The sequence below is a fragment of the Heteronotia binoei genome, chromosome 4, assembly GCF_032191835.1.
Source record: "Heteronotia binoei isolate CCM8104 ecotype False Entrance Well chromosome 4, APGP_CSIRO_Hbin_v1, whole genome shotgun sequence".
Lineage (NCBI taxonomy): Eukaryota > Metazoa > Chordata > Lepidosauria > Squamata > Gekkonidae > Heteronotia > Heteronotia binoei.
In genome coordinates this window covers 164,123,487-164,144,647 of record NC_083226.1, presented here as the reverse complement: position 1 = coordinate 164,144,647, position 21,161 = coordinate 164,123,487, and the positions used below count along the sequence as shown (strand labels likewise).

Here is a 21,161-nt window from a genome sequence, read left to right as displayed (position 1 = left end):
GTTGTGCCTCCCCTGTCCCCCCCTCCGTGGCTACAGGCCTTGGACCATCCAATAATGGAAAACAACAGCAGTTCCTTATAGCCACCAAGTACCAACCATTTGGCATTTCACCAGGGATGTAGGGTAAAATCTGAGCCCATGCACAGGAATTGTAACGATTAGTTATCATTATGCAATGCCTGGGGGTTTCACTCTGGACTTTTCCACATTCTCAGTTTGGTACAGTGGATAAGTGCACGAATTCTTATCTAGGAGAACTGGATTTGCAGCTGCTGGAATGGTCTTGGGTCAGCTGTAGCTCTTGAAAGAGTTGTTCTTGAAAGGGCAGCTGCTGTAAGAGCTCTCTCAGCCCCAGTAACCTCAAGGGGTATCTGTTGTGGGTTGGGGGGAGGGTAAAGGAGATTGTGACCGCTCTGAGATGTTGAGATTCAGAGTATGGCAGGATATAAATCCAATCTCTTCTTCTTCTTCTCCTCCTCCTTACTGTAGAAGAAGAAGAGATTGGATTTATCCCCCACCCATCACTCCTAGAAGGAGATTCAGAGTGGCATGCAATCTCCTTTCCCTTCCTGTCTCCTCCCCCACAACAGGCATCCTGTGAGGTAGGTAGGACTGAGAGCTCTGACAGAAATTGCTCTTGAGAGGAACTCCGAGTCACTCCAGCAGTTGCCTGTGGAGGCGTGGGGACTCAAACCTGGTTCTCCCAGATAAGAGTCCACACACTTAACCACCACCAAACTGGCTCTCTGGTAAGTCCCTATTTCTTCAAGGGTGTATGTGTTTCTGTTCTGCCCATGCTTTGCTCCCTCTAAGACTAAATTCAAAATCATATCTGTTTATGTAAAGCATAAACACCTTCAGTTTAGATCTGCAGAGAGATATCCTGGATGTCAACTGATGTAATATCGAATCAGCCACTAGAGGGAGTAAAACACATGTGGGGCGGGGAAAAGAAAAGGGGGGGGGGGGAAATAGGAATGGCAAGCCGGGGGCGGGACGGGGATGGGAGGCAGATATGCATGTGTGGACATGCTTTTCTGGTCTGCCTGCCTCCTGCCCCTGGAGGCTCATCTGTTATCAGCCCTTGAGTGGCAAGATCACTCAGCCCTGGATGTTCCTATTGGCACAGGTATTAAAGATGTTTTCTACCTGCAGTGAATTCAGATCATTTTGTTAATAATATTAAAATCAATGACAATAAATTGTGATCACAAAACACTATCAAAGTCCAACAGTATTTACTGGTAAGTAACAGACAAAGCAGTCCTTTTGAATAATCTCACAAATGTAATAGAGTTTCAATCACAAAGTCCATACAAAGAGGTAAATCCAGTCAGTGGATATTGTTGGACTGTTGCCTACTGTATTGTCAACTGAAGCCTCATCAGGAAGTTTCCATTGGGTGAAATCCAGAGATCAAGAGGAAGTCCAACGGAGCATCCTATTGCCTTATGTGAATTTTGAAGCGCAGAAGCTCGAGTGGAATCACCTCTGAGGAAGGGAAACTTTTATTCTGAAACACGGCTTATATCCAGAATACATGTTATCCAGGGCTCTTTTTTTGTAGAAAAAGCCCAGCAGGGACTCGTTTGCATATTAGGCCACACCCCTGACACCAAGCTAGCCGGAACTGCATTCCTGCTCAAAAAAAGCCCTGGTGTTATCTATTTGGCGCATTCATCATATGGATGATGATGAAGAAGAAGATATTGGATTTATATCCCACCCTATACTCTGAATCTCAGAGTCTCAGGGCGGTCACAATCTCCTTTACCTTCCCCCCCCCCCAACAACAGACACCCTGTGAGGTGGGTGGGGCTAAGAGAGCTCTTACAGCAGTTGCCCTTTCAAGGACAACTCCAGCGAGAGCTATGGCTGACCCAAAGCCATTCCAGCAGCTGCAAGTGGAGGAGTGGGGAATCAAACCCAGTTCTCCCAGATAAGAGTCCACACACTTAACCACTATACCAAACTGGCTCTCAGTTGCCTGTATGCTGTTGAAACTTTGTATGAACTTTATTATTGAAACTCTGTTATATTTGTGAGATTATTCAAGGTGACATGATAGAGGTTTACAAGATAATGCATGGGATGGAGAAAGTAGAGAAAGAAGTACTTTTCTCCCTTTTTCACAATACAAGAACTCATGGGCATTCGATGAAATTGCTGAGCAGACAGGTTAAAACGGATAAAAGGAAGTACTTCTTCACCCAAAGGGTGATTAACATGTGGAATTCACTGCCACAGGAGGTGGTGGCGGCCACAAGCATAGCCACCTTCAAGAGGGGGTTAGATAAAAATATGGAGCAGAGGTGCATACAGTGTGTATATATGTGTGTGTGTGTGTGTGTATATATATATATATATATATATATATATATATATTTGGCCACTGTATGACACAGAGTGTTGGACTGGATGGGCCATTGGCCTGATCTAACATGGCTTCTCTTATGTTCTTATGACTGCTTTGTCCGTTACTGACCAGCAGGAGTGGAATTCTAGCAGGAGCTCCTTTGCATATTAGGCCACGCACCCCTAATGCAGCCAATCCTTCAAGAGCTTTCAGGGCTCTTTTTTGTAAGCTCCAGGAGGATTGGTTACATCAGGGGTGTATGGCCTAATATGCAAAGGAGATCCTGGTAGAATTCCACTCCTGCTGACCAGTAAATGCTATTGTACTTCATTAGTGCTTTGTGATCACAGTTTGTTCTCATTGATTTTGACTGGTTTCACTGTGATCTTCCTGCTTTGTATTTCATCATTAATATTAAAACGTCTCTCATTTGAAGGGCTTTGTGGATTACAAGCCACTGAGATCATACCATAAATACAATTTTTTTTTTAACCTGGCTTGAGTTTTAGCACCCTGAGAATCTTTCCTTTCTTCTAAAATGAGCAAACACACATGTTAGTCTTTATGGATATAATAATAGCCTGTTTGCATTTATTGTTGCTTTGTGCACACTGTGATTCTGATGCATGTTTCTTTGGCATGTGAAAGTCACAGACTGCCATGCGGGCATGATTCCAGCCACTCCGTAACCCCACGGAGCAGCTGGCACCAACCATGTGTAGTCCCAGTTAGCTGTCACTTCCAATTTATATATTTTGTTTAAATAAAATAAAATGAATACCCATCACCCAGTTGCAGGAGGAAGGAGCTGCAGGGACTAAATCCAGTCCTTAATCTGCTCTGCTGCATTATTAAATTGGCCAAAACTGCACTCAGCTGCAACTACCGGGTAGGATTTTGTGGCATCAGATTGTATGATCTTTCAGCCCGGGGCTTTTTTTTTTTTAGCAGGAACGCACAGGAATGCAGTTCCGGCTGGCTTGGTATCAGGTGGTGTGGCCTAATATGCAAATTAGTCCATGCCTGGGCTGCTTCTACAAAAAAACCACGTGAAACAATGGTGACATCAGGGGTGTGTGGCTTAATATGCAAATGAGTTCCTGCTGGGCTTTTTCTACCCAAAAAGTGTACCTTGGTATCTCTCTCTAGAGAACAGTCAGAATGTTCATAGAAAACTTGATGTCAAAGATGCTGGGCTGAAACTGTAGCCCAGAGGTGTTGTGCTGATTTGTTATGAGGGCCAAATCTGAAATAAATGAGACCTCGTAGGACCAAGCCATGTCAGGTTGGGCCAGGCCATGTGTGTACCTATTTATGATTAGGTAGCAGAGATACAGGGCTTTTTTAAAAAGCAGGAACGCAGTTACGGCTGGCTTGGTGCCCGGGGTGTGGCCTAATATGCAAATAAGTTCCTGCTGGGCTTTTTCTACAAACGAAGCCCAGCTTCAGCCCACTTGGAATATATAAAATCCTCCTTTACTTGTGCATGTTCCAAGATGAATCAGGGCATCAGTTGTGCAGTCCAAGGTTTGGACGTGGAAGAATCAAGGTTGAGATCCCCGCCCCCCCATTTAGCTGTCATGGGATAAGCAAATCATGCCAGGTTTCTTGCGAATCTCTAATGCAAAGTAGGGCGGGAAAAGAAAACTGGACAACTCCAGAGATGTTACCCCGAGATTCTTCCAGGAAATAAGGACCTTAAATGTCATTGTGATCAATTATTGTGTGTTAATAAACATGGATCTTATCAGGTTGCATGTTAAAGAAACCCGCATATGCCTTCGAAGCCCAGAAGATTTCCTCAATATCTTCCATGTTTCCCAGTTAAGGGGAAAATGCTGTTCAAACAAATGACCAAGGCCTTTTTTTGTAGCAGGAAGTCCTTTGCATATTAGGCCACACACCCCTGAAGTAGCCAATCCTCAAAGAGCTTGCAGGGCTCTTCTTATAGGGCCTACTGTAAGCTCTTGGATAATTGGCTACATCAGGGGGTATGGCCTAATATGCAAGGGAGTTCCTGCTACAAAAAAGCCCTGCAAATTGCAAAGGTGATCTGACTCCTGTGGCAACAAGAGAAAGAAATTTTACTTACAAAATAAGAAGCACATCTTCTAGGGAATGAGACAGGACAAACACTTGTGGGATTGCCATCTCCAGCCTGGGAGATTCTGATAGATTTGGAGACAGTGCCAACAGAGGGGGAATTTTGGGAAGGATTTCACTGATACCATAAAGTTTATCCTCTGAAGCTACCATTCTCTCCAGGGGAACTGATTTCTGTACTCTGGAGATCAGCTATAGTTCTAGGGCAGGGGTGGCCAAACTGTGGCTCGGGAGCCACATGTGGCTCTTTCATACATATTGTGTGGCTCTCAGAGCCCCACCTCAGTAATCAGGATTGGAGAAGGCATTTCTCTCTTTAAATGACTTCTCCAAGCCAAGTCAACAGGCAGCTTGGAGAATGCTTGGATAACACATTTAAAGTTGCTTTCTTTCTACCTCTACCTCCCCTCTCCTCCTTCCTTCCTTCCTTCCTTCCTTCCTTCCTTCCTTCCTTCCTTCCTTCCTTCCTTCCTTCCTTCCTTCCTTCCTTCCTTCCTTCCTTCCTTCCTTTCTCCCTCCCTCCCTCCCTCCCTCCCTCCCTCCCTTGTCTTGCAGCTCTCAAACATCTGTTTATTCTACTTGGCTCTTATGTTAAGCAAGTTTGGCCACCCCTGGTCTAGGAGAACTCCAGGCCCCACCTGGAGGTTGGCAGCTCTAGGGCACAGATTTCACAGAGACCTCCAGATGCTGGTGCAAGATTGATATTGTCTTCAGATGTGCTTTTGGACTTTGGTAGCCTGGTCTTCTTTTTAATAAATGTATTGTGGGGGAGGGGAACCCATCTATTTAATCAATCATGATTCCCCCCCCCCCCCGCCCAGATTAATTCCAAATTGGAACAGAGGGAGTTTTGACCAGCTCTAATATTGATCTGTTATGTTATAACTATACTGTGACATTTTTACGATCTCGTATTTTGTATCACTGTCCTATCTGCAATAAAAGTTGTTGGATTTAATAGGCCTGCTATAAATAGCGGTTCTTTGGCTGAAATGATGGCTCATTATCAAGTCCTGTCGCTCCTACGGCACCGGTACCTCCAATCCAGGCCCACCTCATTTCACTTTATCCTCTTTGGGCGAATGAAGCACTTGCTTGTGTGAATAAATGTGAGGGAGCAATAATTTGACACAGTTCATGCCCTTGCCAGAGTTGTAACCAAGCAACAAATGGACATGAAAATTGAACCGAACTTGCGCTTCTCTCCAGGTGGCCCACTGAAGTTATGGCTGCTACACGTTGGCAGACTGTTTAAGTCGGCACTCTCTTGGATGTTCCTAAGGTGTAATAATCAAGCTGTAATTACCATCCTGGGTGCAAAATGCAAGGTGGGAGAAGAGGGAGAAAAATGGGAAATACACTGTGTTCAGCATAAGAACATAAGAGAAGCCATGTGGGATCAGGCCAATGGCCCATCCAGTCCAACGCCCTGTGTCACACTGTGGCCAAAAAAACCAGGTGCCATCAGGAGGTCCATCAGTGGAGCCAGGGCACTAGAAGCCCTCCCAGTGCCCCCCCATCTCTTCCTAATGGATTACCTATCTTCAGGGCTTTTTTGTAGCAGGAACTCCTTTTCTTATTAGCCCCGTACCCCTGATGAAGCCAATCCTCCAAGAGTTTCAGGGTTCTTAGTGCAGGGCCTACTGTAAGCTCCAGGAGGATTGGCTACATGGGGAGGGGGGGGGTGGCCTACTATGCCAGGGGTGGCCAACGGTAGCTCTCTAGATGTTTTTTTTTTGCCTACAACTCCCATCAGCCCCAGCCAGCATGGCCAATGGCTGGGGCCGATGGGAGTTGTAGGCAAAAAACATCTGAAGGGCTACCATTGGCCACCCCTGTACTATGCAAAGGAGTTTCTGCTACCAAAAAAATAGCCCTGCCTATCTTTATACTTTCAAATTCATCCTAAATATGAGTCAGCTTTCTGAAGAGGCCAGTTGTGGCGTGCAAACGAACAAACGTGGTCCGATTAACTTTGTTTTTGACTGCTGCTGCAGCCGTTGAACCCATAGGCTGCTGCTGCTAAGTGGAAGGGTAAGGTTGCCGGACCTGGGTTGGGACATAGACCATCTCTTTTGCATGCAGAAGGTATCAGCTTCAATACCTGGCATCTCCAACTAAAAAGATCAAGTAGGAGGTGATGTGAAAGATCCCTGCTTGAGGTCCTAACTTTAGGGTAGAGGTGCCCATTGTTGTAGTATTGAGCGCTGTTTTGCAGACCTCAAGGGCAAAGGGCTGCCTTCATGGGACCTCTTTCCCAAACAAAGCTCCAGGTGAGGGAATAGCCTCAGTTTATATGCGCTGGGTTGACATGGTGGATTCAAATCACAGGAGAATGGGCTCAGGACACAAGATAATAAAGCAGGCATTGACAGCTCGGGGAAACCAAATATTACAGCTGTCTCGGGGACAAATGGCCTCGGCGGTAGCTTAAGCAGAAATTAATTAAGCGGCCCTCGTCAAAAGCCCTCGTCAGATCCAGTTGCCGTAATGTCTTAAAGACGTACGCAATGCATCCCATCGGTAACAAATCGTTCCCCTCTGTCCTCCTTATGGATGGCTGATATGTGTAGGCTTGTGCTGATTTTTCACAAATATTTATTTCGATGGCTCCGCTTCTACTGCAAACAGTTAAGAAGCACACAAGGTATTGATGGAACTCTCTGTCTGGGGCAGTGATGCTCTGTATTCTTGGTGCTTTGCGGGGGTTTGCAATGATGGGAAGGGCTTCTTGGCCCCGCTGCTGGACTGTCTGATGGCACCTGGGGTTTTTTGGCCACTGTGTGACACAGAGTGTTGGACTGGATGAGCCATTGGCCTGATCCAACATGGCATCTCTTATGTTCTTATGTGACACAGAGTGTTGGACTGGATGGGCCACTGGCCTGATCCAACAGGGCTTCTCTTATGTTCACAGTTTAGACGTATGTAGCTATGCAAACCCAATTATCACCCTCCCTCTCCCAGTTCCTGGATGCCAACTAGAATGATTAAAGGTTTGGAACACTTTCCCTATGAAGAACGGTTAAAACGCTTGGGGCTCTTTAGCTTGGCGAAACGTCGACTGCGGGGTGACATGATAGAGGTTTACAAGATTATGCATGCGACGGAGAAGGTAGAGAAAGAAGTCCTTTTCTCCCTTTCTCACAATACAAGAACTCGTGGGCATTCAATGAAATTGCTGAGCAGAACTCGTTAGAATGGATAAAAGAAAGTACTTCTTCGCCTAGAGGGTGATTAACATGTAGAATTCACTGCCACAGGAGGTGGTGGCGGCTACAAGCATAGCCAGCTTCAAGAGGGGATTGGATAAATGTATGGAACTGAGGTCCATCCGTGGCTATTAGCCACAGCATTTTATTAGTCACAGCGTATTGTTGGAACTCTGTCTGGGGCAGTGATGCTCTGTATTCTTGATGCTTGGGGAGGCACAGTGGCAGGGCTTCTAGCCCCACTTGTGAACCTCCTGAAGGCACTTTTTTTTTGCCACTGTGTGACACAGAGTGTTGGACTGGATGGGCCATTGACCTGATCCAACATGGCTTCTCTTATGTTCTTATGTTCAATTTAGTGATAAACCGCTAGTATAAAGGAAGAGTGATATGGGAAGGGATAGTCTAGCCCAATCTTGTCAGATCAGAGAGCCAGTTTGGTGTAGGGGTTAAGTGTGCGGACTCTTATCTGGGAGAACCGGGTTTGATTCCCCACTTCTCCACTTGCACCTGCTGGCATGGCCTTGAGTCAGCCATAGCTCTGGCAGAGGTTGTCCTTGAAAGGGCAGCTGCTTTGAGAGCCCTCTCAGCCCCACCCACCTCACAGGGTATCTGTTGTGGAGGAAGGAGATAAAGGAGATTGTGAGCCACTCTGAGACTCTTGAGTGGAGGGCAGAATATAAATCCAATGTCATCTTCTTCTTCTTCTTCTTGGAAGTTAAGCAAGGCTGGTGCTTAGAAGAAAGACCTCCAAGGAAGGCTTTGCAGAGGCAGGCAATGGTAAACCAACTCTGCTTGCCTTAGAAACCCTATGGGGTCACTTCAAGTAAGCTGCACTTTGCACACACAATAAAGGAAGAGATCAGCTATCCCCATTGGGGCTGGCTCAGTTCTCAAAGACTGCCCATTGAGTTTCATGGGGCAAAGAGTGCTGGCTGCAGTCCAGAATGCAGCAGAGCAGGGGGAGATCCACCTTTGCTCTGAGACAGTATGATCAAGAGCAGGATTTGTCCCCTTCCTATCGCTCTACCCAAGTTCACCCCTTGACTTGCTCCCATGTAAATGAATGGCTCCCATCAGGGGTGGAATTCTAGCAGGAGCTTCTTTGCATATCTGACCACACTCCTCGGTTGTAGGCAATCCTCCAAGAGCTTAGAAAAAAGAGCCTTGTAAGCTCTTGGAGGATTGGCTACATCAGGGGTGTGTGGCCTAATATGCAAAGGAGCTCCTGCTAGTATTCCATTCCTGGTTCCCATGAATTCCAGTGGAGATAAGTAAGACACAGCAATCAAGAAAGCTGATGCATTGTGGGGTCAAAACCTGCTCCATCCTCCACTGGGCAATGCTACTAGTGGAAAAGGTATCTGCAGGAATGGCGATGTATTGTACTACACTGAGGAGTGTTGTGTTCTGTTCCAGGGGATCCTTGAAATGTACTGGTCAGCCTTCTATACATCCACACCCTTTATAATGCTAAGAATTTCTCCAGCGGTAGACGCCACTTTGTATTTCTAAGAAGCATTAATTGCTGGATGTTCGTGACGTTCTGTTCATTTTCAGTATTTTCAAAATTGCGTTATATCTGACATTATTCCTGAGGCTCACGGTAGGTTACAGAAACGACAAGATTCTTATTTCTTAATGTAATTTGCAGTTCCTTATAAAGGTGCAAAGAACAGAAATGCTGTGCATAGAAAATGTGCATTTTCTAAAAACTCAGGTAGACTGAGTTGACTGAGTTTCTAAAAATGTTGGATCAGGCCAATGGCCCATCCAGTCCATCACTCTGTGTCACACAGTGCCCCCCCCCAAAAAACAGGTGCCATCAGGAGGTCCATCAGTGGGGCCAGGACACCAGAAGCCCTCACCCTGATGTCCCTCTCAAGCACCAAGAGTACAGAACATCACTTGCCCCAAATAGAGAGTTCCAACAATACACTGTGGCTGGTAGCCACTGATGGACTTCTGCTCCATATGTTTATCCAATCCCCTCTTGAAGCTGGCTATGCCACCTCTACCTCCTGGGCAGTGAATTCCATGTGTTCATCACTCTTTGGACCACTGGTCTGATCCAGCAGGGCTCTTATGCGACTTACCGACACCTTTCCTTCCCTCTGATTCTCTCGCAGCCGTGAATGAAGCTCCGGCCCCTCAGCAGACAACCATGTTACCGCAGACCCAGCCTGAACATTCCACCAGCGAGGATGCGCCCAGCAGGACAATTCCAACCGCATGCGTCCGGCCTACACATCCGCTCCGCAGTTTTGCCAATCCCTTGCTACCTCCGCCAATGAGTGCAATAGAACCGAAAGTCCCTTACACACCACTTTTATCTCAAACAGGTAAGGTAGCTGTCAGAATTGGTGCCCACACAACCGGGGCCGTAGCCAAGGCTGAACCAGAGTGTGCACCATCTGGGGGGGCAGTGACATCACTTCCAGGGAAAGCTCTGGGAATTGCTAGAAAATCTATGATAAGCGGCAGAGTTCCTGGCAATTCCTGGAGCAACTGATGTCACTTCCAGGTTTTCCTTGGAAGGGATGTCATCACACTTGCAACACTGGTGAGGGTTTTTTAAAATTATTTTTTTGAATTTAATTTTAATTTTTTGTCACCACCCCATCTGGAGCACTGACTCATTCAAAGATTTTTTTTATTTTCAGAAACAGAGGCTTTGAATTCTTGCAACTTAACAGCTGTCATTGAAGGCTGAGTTGCTTTAGAACAGGGAAATTTATGTTTCTCTGAAAAACCAGTAGATGCTTCAGTGGTTTGGCCTCACAGTTGCTACCTGTCTTCCTCCAACTTCCTCCGGTTAGTCTTCCTTCAGCATAAGAGTGGTTTGATTTGGAAAATGGCTCCTTAAGCCTTAGGAAGGCTTCAGACTTTACTGAGCAAAATAGGAAAATATGGAACATTGTGCAGTGTTCATCTCTGGATTAACAGCCTGCTGGATGCCCTGATTGTCCAGTGTTATGGGTACATCTTTTTCCCAGGACATTGTCTGATCCACATACGGGATTGAGAGCTGCATACTTTCACACATACTGTGCAGTCGAGGAGGAACTTAATGCAGGCTTACTCACAAGTAAGTGTGCTAACATTGGGATCTCAGTCAGCCTCTGAGTGCTGACCCATATGCAATTGTTTCCACTATGTGTGAAGAAGGGAAGGAGTGGGAAATTAGGCAGGCTTGTAAACTCTTTTCCTCCACCACAGAGGTCTCCTGAAGACCTAGAGCAGGGAAATAGAGTGCAAGAGCAGAGGGAGCCGCTGGAAGGAGGGTCAAAATTAAAGAGGGTGGTGCAGGTGGAGCTCTGTTGACTAACTTTGGTGTCAAGGCAAAGAAAGATGCATAATGATGCAAATAGTGGTCAGTGATTTATATGGTATTTATTTCTTTCATTAGATTGTATCCCACCGTCCCCTTATGGACTCAGAGTGGCTAACAACATTTTGAAATCAACAATTCAATTTAAAAAACAAGACAATAAAACAGCAATATATCAACTTAGAGAACTATAGGCTAATCACCCAAGACTTGTACAAGTGTGTTTCCTCCCACTGGTGCCCCCAAAACAATTCCCTAATCTTTTCCTATGCTGGTCTTAAGGGGACTGTTATTCCCAGCTTTTTTTAAAGTCCCCTAGCATTGTCGTGTTGTGAAGTGCATAGATATGTATGTTATCCTTCTGTGCAAAGAAAGTATTAAGAGTTTTATTAAAGTCATGTGTAATTTTTGTTCATGTCTTGTGGCTCTTAAATCATCTGATGTTTATTCTGTGTGACTTTTACGTTAAGCGAGTTTGGTCACTCCTTGGCCTAGTCTTACAGCAAGATCCAAGTCCAGTAGCACCTTAAAGACCAACAAGGTTTACGGGGTATAAGCTTTCAAGAGTCCCAGTTCTGTATCTCATGAAGGGAGCTTTGTCTCTTGAAAGCTTGTGGATGCATAGATCAGGAAGGGACCACAAGGATCATCAAACCCCTGCACAATGCAGGAAATCAACAGCTACCTACCCCTTACTCCCCCAGTGGCCTCTGCTGTATACCCAGAGGAGGGGGGGGGACTCCAGGATCCCTGGGCTGATCAGGCCTGGAGGAAAACTCTTCCTGACCTCAAAGTGGCAATTGGCATTACCCTGGGCATATAAGAAAGGGCCAAGCACTGGTTCATTCCATCCTGTCCTCCCCTCTCCAACCTTTTAATTTTTTTTGGAGCAGGAACTCCTTTGCATATTAGACCACACACCCCTGGTGTAGCCAGTCCTCCTGGAGCTATTTGCCTCAATTCAATGTGAGTCATAGACCCTGGAAATACTAGGCTTCCCAACCCCCCCGCTTTGGCGGGAGACTTCTGGGTTTGTAGCTTCATCCCCTGGTCTCCAGAAATCAGGAAGCGGGGGGTGGGGGGTGGAGGGGGGGGGAGAACATACCTGAAGGGTTCATGTTGGTGTAGAGCTCCTAAGTCCTGAGCAGTTTGTAAAATTTCTGCCCCTTTAAGGCTGGGCAGGAAGGAAGAAACAGGAAGGGCTTCGGAAAACGGCCCCTCCCTTTCTTTGCTTTCGTTTTCACAGCAGGCAGAGGGAAGAAGACCAAGTGCGGTAAGTGTTTGTTTGTGTGTGTGAGAGAGGGAGGGGGGATTCCCTGGTATGGAGGCCCTCCCCCTTCCTTTAGAAAGCGTGTGTGTGGGGGGGGAATGTCTACTAGGCACTCTATTATTCCCTATGGAGAACAATTCCCATAGGGAATAATAGGGAATTGATCTGTGGGTATTGGGGGCTCTGGGGGGGCTATTTTTTGAGGTAGAGGCACCAAATTTTTAGTATAGCATCTAGTGCCTCTCCCCAAAATACCCCCCAAGTTTCAAAACGATTGGACCAGAGGGTCCAATTCTATGAGCCCCAAAAGATGGTGCCCCTATCCTTAATTATTTCCTATGGAAGAAAGGCATTTAAAAAGGTGAGCTGTCCCTTTAAATGTGATGGCCAGAACTCCCTTGGAGTTCAATTATGCTTGTCACATCCTTGTTCCTGGCTCCACCCCAAGGTCTCCTGGCTCCACCCCCAAAGTCTCCTGGCTCCGCCCCCAAAGTTCCCAGATTTTTCTTTAATTGGACTTGGCAACCCTAGGAAATACCCTTGCTGGTCTTTAAGATGCTACTGGGCTTGAATGTCACTTATCTGCTGCCGACCAACGCCTGAAGTTGTCTAGTCTTGTTGCTTGTGAAACTTTCTGTGGATTGGTCCCTAATTCTTAAATCCAACCGCAGGTTTGCAATGAAAAATTGCAATTTACAAGCCAATTCTATGACATTTCATAGCGTCCTCGGATGTGAGCATTTTGCACTTGCCTTTTCCCCACAGTTCGTGGACTGCACAATGGAGACCGTTTTGGAGTGTCAGGCCTATATTTAGCTCCTCTGTATTCTCAGGTTGCTTAATCCTCAGCGGATAGGAATTAGGCAACCATGGGGGGTGGGGGGGGACAGCATGCTTTTCCCTTCAAACACCTGCTATCCATCACTCCATAATCCTCTTTTGATGGCACACCAAAGCTTGCAAATCCTGAAACATGAAAGGGATTTTTTTTTTTTTACGAACTCCTACCGGTACTTAATCTTTCCTTGTATGATATCTGGGTGGTCGTCTCTACTTAACTGAAATGTAATCAATCCCTGCTCACTTATATCCTTAAGAGCAATGCCTTTGCCTTTCTGTTGGGATATCAGTTCAGCAATGCTGTAAAGCAATGCTAGAGAGCCCATGTGGTAAGAGTGTTGGACGAGTAGCTGGGAGAATCATAGAATCATAGAGTTGGAAGGTACCCCCAGGGTCATCTAGACCAACCCCCTGCACAATGCAGAAAACTCACAATACCTCCCCCCAAATTCACAGGATCTTCATCGCTGTCAGATGGCCATCTAGCCTCTGTTTAAAAACCTCCGAGGAAGGAGAACCCACCACCTCCCGAGAAAACCTGTTCCACTGAGGAACTGCTCTAACGGTCAGGAAGTTGCTTGTATGAGACTGGGGTTCAAATCCCTGTTCATGCCATGGAAGCTCTCTAGGGTGACCTTGGGCCAGTGGAAAAGCCCATAACACTCTCAGCCCAACCTATTTCACAGGAGAAAGATTGAGCCCCACGGCACCTTTAAGATCAACAAAATTTCATTCAGGGTATCCGCTTTCCTCTGTAAGCACACTTCATCAGATACAGCAGGGGTGACCAAACTGTGGCTCAGGAGGCACGTATGGCTCTTTCAAACATGTGTGGCTCTCGAAGCTCCCTCCCTCATTTGGCCAGCTTGGAGAAGGCAGGGCCGGTACTTGGATGGGAGAACCCCAAGAAAGACAGAAACTGTACTGCAGAGGAAGGCACCGATAAACCACCTCTGCTCAGCCCTAGGAGGTGGAACTTCATAGGCTCACAATGAATCGATTGCCACTGGATTTCACACTTTGCCTTATCTACATACAGGGGTGGAATTCTAGCAAGAGCTCCTTTGCATATTAGGCCACACACCCCTGATGCAGCCAATCCTCCCAAGAGCTTGCAAGGCTCTTTTTTTGTAAACTCTTGGAGGATTGGCTACATCAGCGGGGTGTGGCCTAATATGCAAAGGAGCTCCTACTAGAATTCCACCCCGTCTACATGTGTGTGTGTTTGAAGTCCCATTAAGTCTCTTCCAACTTAAGGCAACCCTATGAATTAATGTACTCCCAAACGTCCCATTGTTAACATCCATGCTCCGATCTTGCAAGCTGAGGGCCCTTGTGGCTTCCTTGATGGAGTCGATCCACCTCCTGTTGTGTCTTCCTCTCTTCCTGTTACCTTCAGGTTTTCCCAGCATTATGGGCTTTCCCAGTGACTCCTATAATGTGACCAAAGTATGAGAGCTTCAGTTTAATCATTTCAGTTTCTAGGAAGAGTTCAGGCTTGATTTGATCTGGAAACCACTGATTTTGTCTTTGTGGTGATCCATGGTATCTGTTAAAGTCTCCTGCAACATCACGTTTCAAAGAAGAAGAAGACTGCAGATTTATACCCTGCCCTTCTCTCTGAATCAGAGACTCAGAGCGGCTTACAATCTCCTATATCTTCTCCCCCCACAACAGACACACTGTGAGGTGGGTGGGGCTGAGAGGGCTCTCACAGCAGCTGCCCTTTCAAGGACAACTCCTCCAAGAGCTACGGCTGACCCAAGGCCATTCCAGCAGCTGCAAGTGGAGGAGTAGGGAATCAAACCCGGTTCTCCCAGATAAGAGTCCGCACACTTAACCACCGCACCAAACTGGAAACAACTTTCTTCCTGTCATTTTTCCGCATTGTCCAACATCCACAACACCCATTCATAGTAATGAGGAATACTATGGCATGAATTCTCTCTCTCTCTCTCTCTCTCTCTCTCTCTCTCTCTCTCTCTCTCTCTCTCTGTCTCTCTCTGTCTCTCTGTCTCTCTCTCTCTCTCTCTCTCTCTCTATATATATATATATATACACCCCTCCCTCGATATTTTTCTATGTTTATTTGCATGTGTGTGTGTATGCACCCAGTGCCAGCGTTAGAGAGCCTGCCCGAGGCTGGTGCCCACCCATTGCCCCTCATCTTCTCAGTGAGGGTGAACTCGGCAGCAATTGCCACAGGGCTTCTGGGCTCAGTGCATGCACATGCACGCCGGCTCTCCATCCCTCGCGTCTGTGCTTGGAAGCACGGTCGTGAGGGACGGAGTGACAGCAAGCAAGCGATGAGCGTGAGCGCTAAGGCTGGAAGCCCCATGGCAGTTGCCACCAAGCTTGCTATTTTCCTTGCTGCAAAGGCGAGGGCAAGCAGGAGGGCCTAGCTGGTGCCCTTCCCCCAGGACCATACTCCAGGCAACTGCTTCAAGCCGCCTAACGGATGTGCCAGCTCTGCGTGCACCTGGAAGTCATGGCAACTGACTGACCTCCCTACTAGGGACCTGCAGCATATTCAGGGAAGTGGCTGAATAAAGAAGAAGAAGACTGCAGATTTATACCCCGCCCTTCTCCCTGAATCAGAGACTCAGAGCGGCTTACAATCTCCTATATCTTCTCCCCCCACAACAGACACCCTGTGAGGTGGGAGGGGGGCTGAGAGAGCTCTCACGGCAGCTGCCCTTTTAAGGACAACTCCTACGAGAGCTATGGCTGACCCAAGGCCATTCCAGCAGGTGGAGGAGTGGGGAACCAAACCTGGTTCTCCCAGATGAGAGTCCACGCACTTAACCACTACACAAAACTGGCTCTCATAAACTGGCTTTCAAACTGGCTCTCATAAAGCCTGCCCCTGTCCTCCTAACTGCTGGTATTCCAAGGAGGTCTGCCATCCAAGTACTTTCCAGGGTCAACCTTGCTTAGCTTCCAAGATCTGAAGAGATCAGGCTTGCCTGGGCTATCCAGGTCACGGTCCAGCATGAATTATCTTGATCGTGGTTGCCAAAGACACATCCTTATACTTAAGGATCTTTTCTAGCTCCTTCATTTCAGTCTTTCCCAATCTCCCTCTCCTCCTGATTTCTTGGGCACAGTCTGCCTTCTGGTTGGCGACTGAGCCAAGAAGTAGAAAATCTTGAACCATTTCTGTTAGGTTGTGCAATTCCCCAGTAATCGTTGCTTTTTGTCTCCGTGATGTTCAGCTGTAGTCCTGCTTTGGCACTTTCAACTTTAACCTTCATTCATATACTTAACATTTTTCCCTGTCATCATAGCACAAGCATTTAGGTCTTATGAGCACAGCTTCTTATGCTGGGGCAGATTGTTAGGCCCAGTGACTCTTGCACTGTCTGTTGTGACCTGTTCTCCATAGTCTTAGACCAGGGGTGTCAAACATGCGGCCCAGGGGCCGAATCATGCCCCTGGAGGACTCCTATCAGCACCTTGAGCAACTGGCTCTTGTCTGCTTCCTTCTCCCTCTCTCTTGCTTCCTTCTGCATCTCAGCTTGTTTTGCAAGGCTTGCTCAATCGCACAGGAGCTGCAGAGCAAAACCTCTATTTCTCTCCATTGGTGGAGGCTCCTCCCCCTCCTGGTCCCCTGGGGAAGGAAGGAAAGAGCCTGAGCTTCCTCTGCCCAGTTCCCTGAATCCTATGGGAGAGATACAAAGAAAGCACTTTTAAGACCAATGAGCCTTCTGGGGGCACCAAATTGGGCACCCCCATGCAACTCAGAGACATTATCAGTGCTGGGGGGAGTGCCAGAAGTTAACCTCGCCTAGGGTGCCAGTCTAGGGCTAGCCCTGAACATTCTGCATGCAAGATGGCAGCGGACATTCCTAAAAAGTGTTTGTTTCATAACCAGAGAGCCAAGCGGCAGGCAGCTCTGTGTTACAGTGTGCTTATTCAGTGGCTGAACATTTCCTAGGAAACTTGTGCCATACGCACAAATGGTATTCCGAAACATGCTCCTTTTTCTGGCATGGAGACTACGGAAGAGGTGGGAAGGTTGACATCTGTTGGGGGCTCCCTTCTTGGTGTGCCAGGTGGGCTGTGCTGCTGAACTCTAAAGCGAGTTTCATCTAATATGCTCAAGGAGGTCTTCTAGTAGTAACAGGCTAGCCAGCGTTTGCACCTGGCAGCTATATATCGTCCAACAAATGATCTAATGGAATGCTTAATAACTCTACGGAGGAAATAAAGCTGTCTTATATTAAATTCCTACTGTGGCTATGCAGTACAACAGTATTGTCAGTTGTCTTCAGTTTCCGGTCGGTATTCTTTTCTTTCCTTCCTTCCTTCTCCTCCCTGCCTTTCTCCCCCCTCTCTCTTTCTCTCTTCCTGTCTTCTTTCTCCCTTCCTCTCTCTTTTCTTCCCTTTCATTCATTTTTTCTTTTCCTCATCCCTCCCTTCCATCCTCTCTTCCTTTTCATCCCATCCTTCAACTCTCCCTCCCTCTCTTTCTTCTTGTCTTACTTTTTCCTTCCCTCCAGTTTGGTGTAGCGGTTAAGTGCCCAGACTCTTATCTGGGAGAACCGGGTTTGATTCCCCAATCCTCCACTTGCAGCTGCTGGAATGGCCTCAGGTCAGCCATAGCTCTCACAGAGCTGTCCTTGAAAGAGCAGCTTCTGGGAGAGCTCTCTCAGCCCCACCTACCTCACAGAGTGTCTGTTGTGGGGGAGGAAGGTAAAGGAGATTGTAGGCTACTCTGAGACTGAGATTCAGAGTGAAGGGCGGGATATAAATCCAATATAATCTTCTTCTTCCCTCCCTCCCTCCCTCCCTCCTTCCTTCCTTCATTTTATATATATATATATATATATATATATATATATATATATATATATATATACACACACACACACACACACACACACACACACACTGGGGCTAATAGCCACTGATGGACCCCTGCTCCATATTTTTATCTAAACCCCTCTTGAAGGTGGCTATGCTTGTGGCCGCCACCACCTCCTGTGGCAGTGAATTCCACATGTTAATCACCCTTTGGGTGAAGAAGTACTTCCTTTTATCCGTTTTAACCTGTCTGCTCAGCAATTTCATCGAATGCCCACAAGTTCTTGTATTGTGGGAAAGGGAGAAAAGTACTTCTTTCTCTACTTTCTCCATCCCATGCATTATCTTGTAAACCTCTATCACACAGTCGACGTTTCTCCAAGCTAAAGAGTCCCAAGCGTTTCAACTTTTCTTCATAGGGAAAGTGTTCCAGCCCTTTAATCATTCTAGTTGCCCTTTTCTGGACTTTCTCCAATGCTATAATATCCTTTTTGAGGTGCGGCGACCAGAACTGCACACAGTACTCCAAATGAGACCGCACCATCGATTTATACAGGGGCATTATGATACTGGCTGATTTGTTTTCAATTCCCTTCCTAATAATTCCCAGCATGGCGTTGGCCTTTTTTATTGCAAACGCACACTTCCTTCCTTCCGTCCGTCCGTCCATTACATTTCACTAGCATGGCAGACTTCAGAATCTGAATGGATTCAATTAATTTTATAATTGGCCTAATTCCATTTTCTTGCTCTTTCAACCCCCTTGCATGTGGAGCCTTTGGGCTTTTGTTCATTTTTTTCGGGAAAACTCTTTAATTAGTCCGTGCTTTGGAGAAAAAAAAAAGAGAGCCTGTTTCCCTGGTTTAATGGATCCCATATTGAACATACACAGAGTTTTTTATTATTATTTTGTAGAAGAAGCCCAGCAGGAACTTATTTACATATTAGGTGCCACCCCCTAACACCAAGCCAGCCAGAACTGCGTTCTTGCTCAAAAAAGCCCTGGACGTACAGTCCAGGCAACCACACAGGGCCTGCAAGACCATCCTTTTCCGAATGGCCTTCACCGACTAAAGAGAGAGACGGCTAAGCAAACATTACCATCTGTATAATAGCACCAACATATTTATATTAATTTTATTATTTTAGAATTTTAATAGAATTTTAATTAAACTCTTAAATTAGTATTGTTAAATACTGTACAATGTATTGTGTTGTTAGCCGCCCTGAGCCTGCTTTGGCGGGGAGGGCGGGATATAAATAAAATTGATGATGATGATGATGATGATGATAATGATGACACAACATTTTTGGTTCTAGCAGGGCTTTGTCTTCCTCTAAAAAAACCAAAAAAGCAAAAACAGGAGCTCACTTTAATGCCCGTCACTCTCGGGAGCTTCTGAAGCAGGTTATGGCATGGATTGGGGGTGCTGCTGTTTGCAGGGGAAAGGTTCTGTTATTATTTTATTATTATTATTCGTTTACTTATATCCCGCCCATCCCCCCATGGGGGCTCAGAGCGAAGTACGTCAGCATAAGTAATAATAAAATCACAGTAACATCACAATAAAAACCAGTTACGATATTTAGTAAAAGTACAGCAGGGTGGTCCAGCAAGATGGTATAGCAGGATGGTACAGCAGAATGGTACAGTAGGGGAGGCCAACCAGTCTAATAGATAGATACCTGCCGCCTCATCCAAAAACCTGGCGGAACAACTCCATTTTACAGGCCCTACAAAAGGCTAACAAGCCAGGTAGGGCCCGGATCTCCATAGGGAGCTGATTCCACCAGGCCGGGGCCAGGACCGAGAAGGTCCTAGCCCTGGTAGAGGGAAGACGGGCATCTCTCGGGCTGCGGATGGTCAAAAAATCTTGGGAGGCTGAACAAAGCGACCTCTGGGGCATATGTGCTGTGTTCTTTAGAATGTGGCTCATATTTCTGACCATCAGTGGTCAATTCCTTTCTCCTGATTGGCTGATCACTCACAAATCAAATGTATGGTGCCATGAGTCTTGAACCAGGGACTCTGGTGACAGGGAACCCATTTCTTACTCCTTGCTCCATCATGGGAATATTTGCTACTACTGGCCTGCCCTCTGCTCAGCCACTGCAGGTGGATGGAGGATAGTATTGCAACATCCGATCTTAGCAGAGATCAGGTCCTAATAAGGTCCCATCTGGCACTCTAAAGCTGCTGGTTCTGGCTTGGCTCCTCACTCTAAGCAACCGGTTGGCCACATGCAGGCTGTATTGCATATCAGTTAACTCCCTTGTTGCCTTGCAGCTGATCCTCCTGCATACATCTTCTCTTATATGAAGCTGCTTGAGGATCAGAGTCAATCAGAGTCCTCTTTACTGTTATTTATACTACCAGCCTTCAACATCTTAGCTAGAAAAGGTCCAGATGCACCCCAATGAGATGTGAGGCCCTTGTTGCCTGATGCTGCTCTGAGCAGCGATGGGAGGGAAAATTGACATAGAATCATAGACCCCTCCAGGGTCATCTAGTCCAACCCTCTGCACAATGCAGGAAACTCACAAATACCTCCCCCTAAATTCACAGGATTCTCATTGCTGTCAGATGGCCATCTAACCTTTGTTTAATAACCTCCAAGGAAGGAGAGCCCACCACCTCCTGAGGAAGCCTGTTCCGCTGATGAACCACTCTAACGGTCAGGAAGTTCTTCCTAATGTTGAGCCGGAAACTCTTTTGATTTAATTTCAACCCACTGGTTCTGGTTCTGGTCCTACCTTCTGGGGCCACAGAAAACAATTCCACACCATCCTCTATAGGACAGCCCTTCAAGTACTTGAAGATGGTGATCATATCACCTCTCAGCCGCCTCCTCTCCAGGCTATACATCCCCAGCTCCTTCAACCTTTCTTCATAAGACATGATACACATCATGATGTCACTTCCAGGAAAAAACCTGGAAGCAATGTCAGATAGTGCTAGGAATTGTTGGGAGCTTTATGCTATCATAGAGTTTCTCAAAAATTAATGAGGACCAGTAGACATCAGTCGATTGAAACATAATCATAGTAAATACAGGTAATGAAATAGAAATGGCGGTCACAATTCAGATACAAGTAGTAAGAAATAAATATACAATCCAAGAAACTTTCTTCAATAGCAAACATGAATCCCACAAGAGACTCCTCTGTGCTTCTCCATAGAATAGTGTCCAAAAGACCTCCTAACGTCCAAAGAGAAGGGAGAGAACGTCCCAGGGAAATTTC

The 21,161-nt window shown here is 46.4% G+C and overlaps 1 protein-coding gene across 1 annotated transcript in view; it reads left to right on the top strand.

Moving 5' to 3' along the window:
* DCC (DCC netrin 1 receptor) overlaps window positions 1-21,161 on the top strand; it is a gene marked incomplete at its 5' end in the record, with an annotated part of 1,016,990 nt that overhangs the window by 982,076 nt on the left and 13,753 nt on the right. The window contains one exon of the mRNA XM_060236603.1: window positions 9,801-10,013. Coding sequence (XP_060092586.1) covers window positions 9,801-10,013 — 213 coding nt within the window. The remainder of the gene's footprint in view (window positions 1-9,800; window positions 10,014-21,161) is intronic.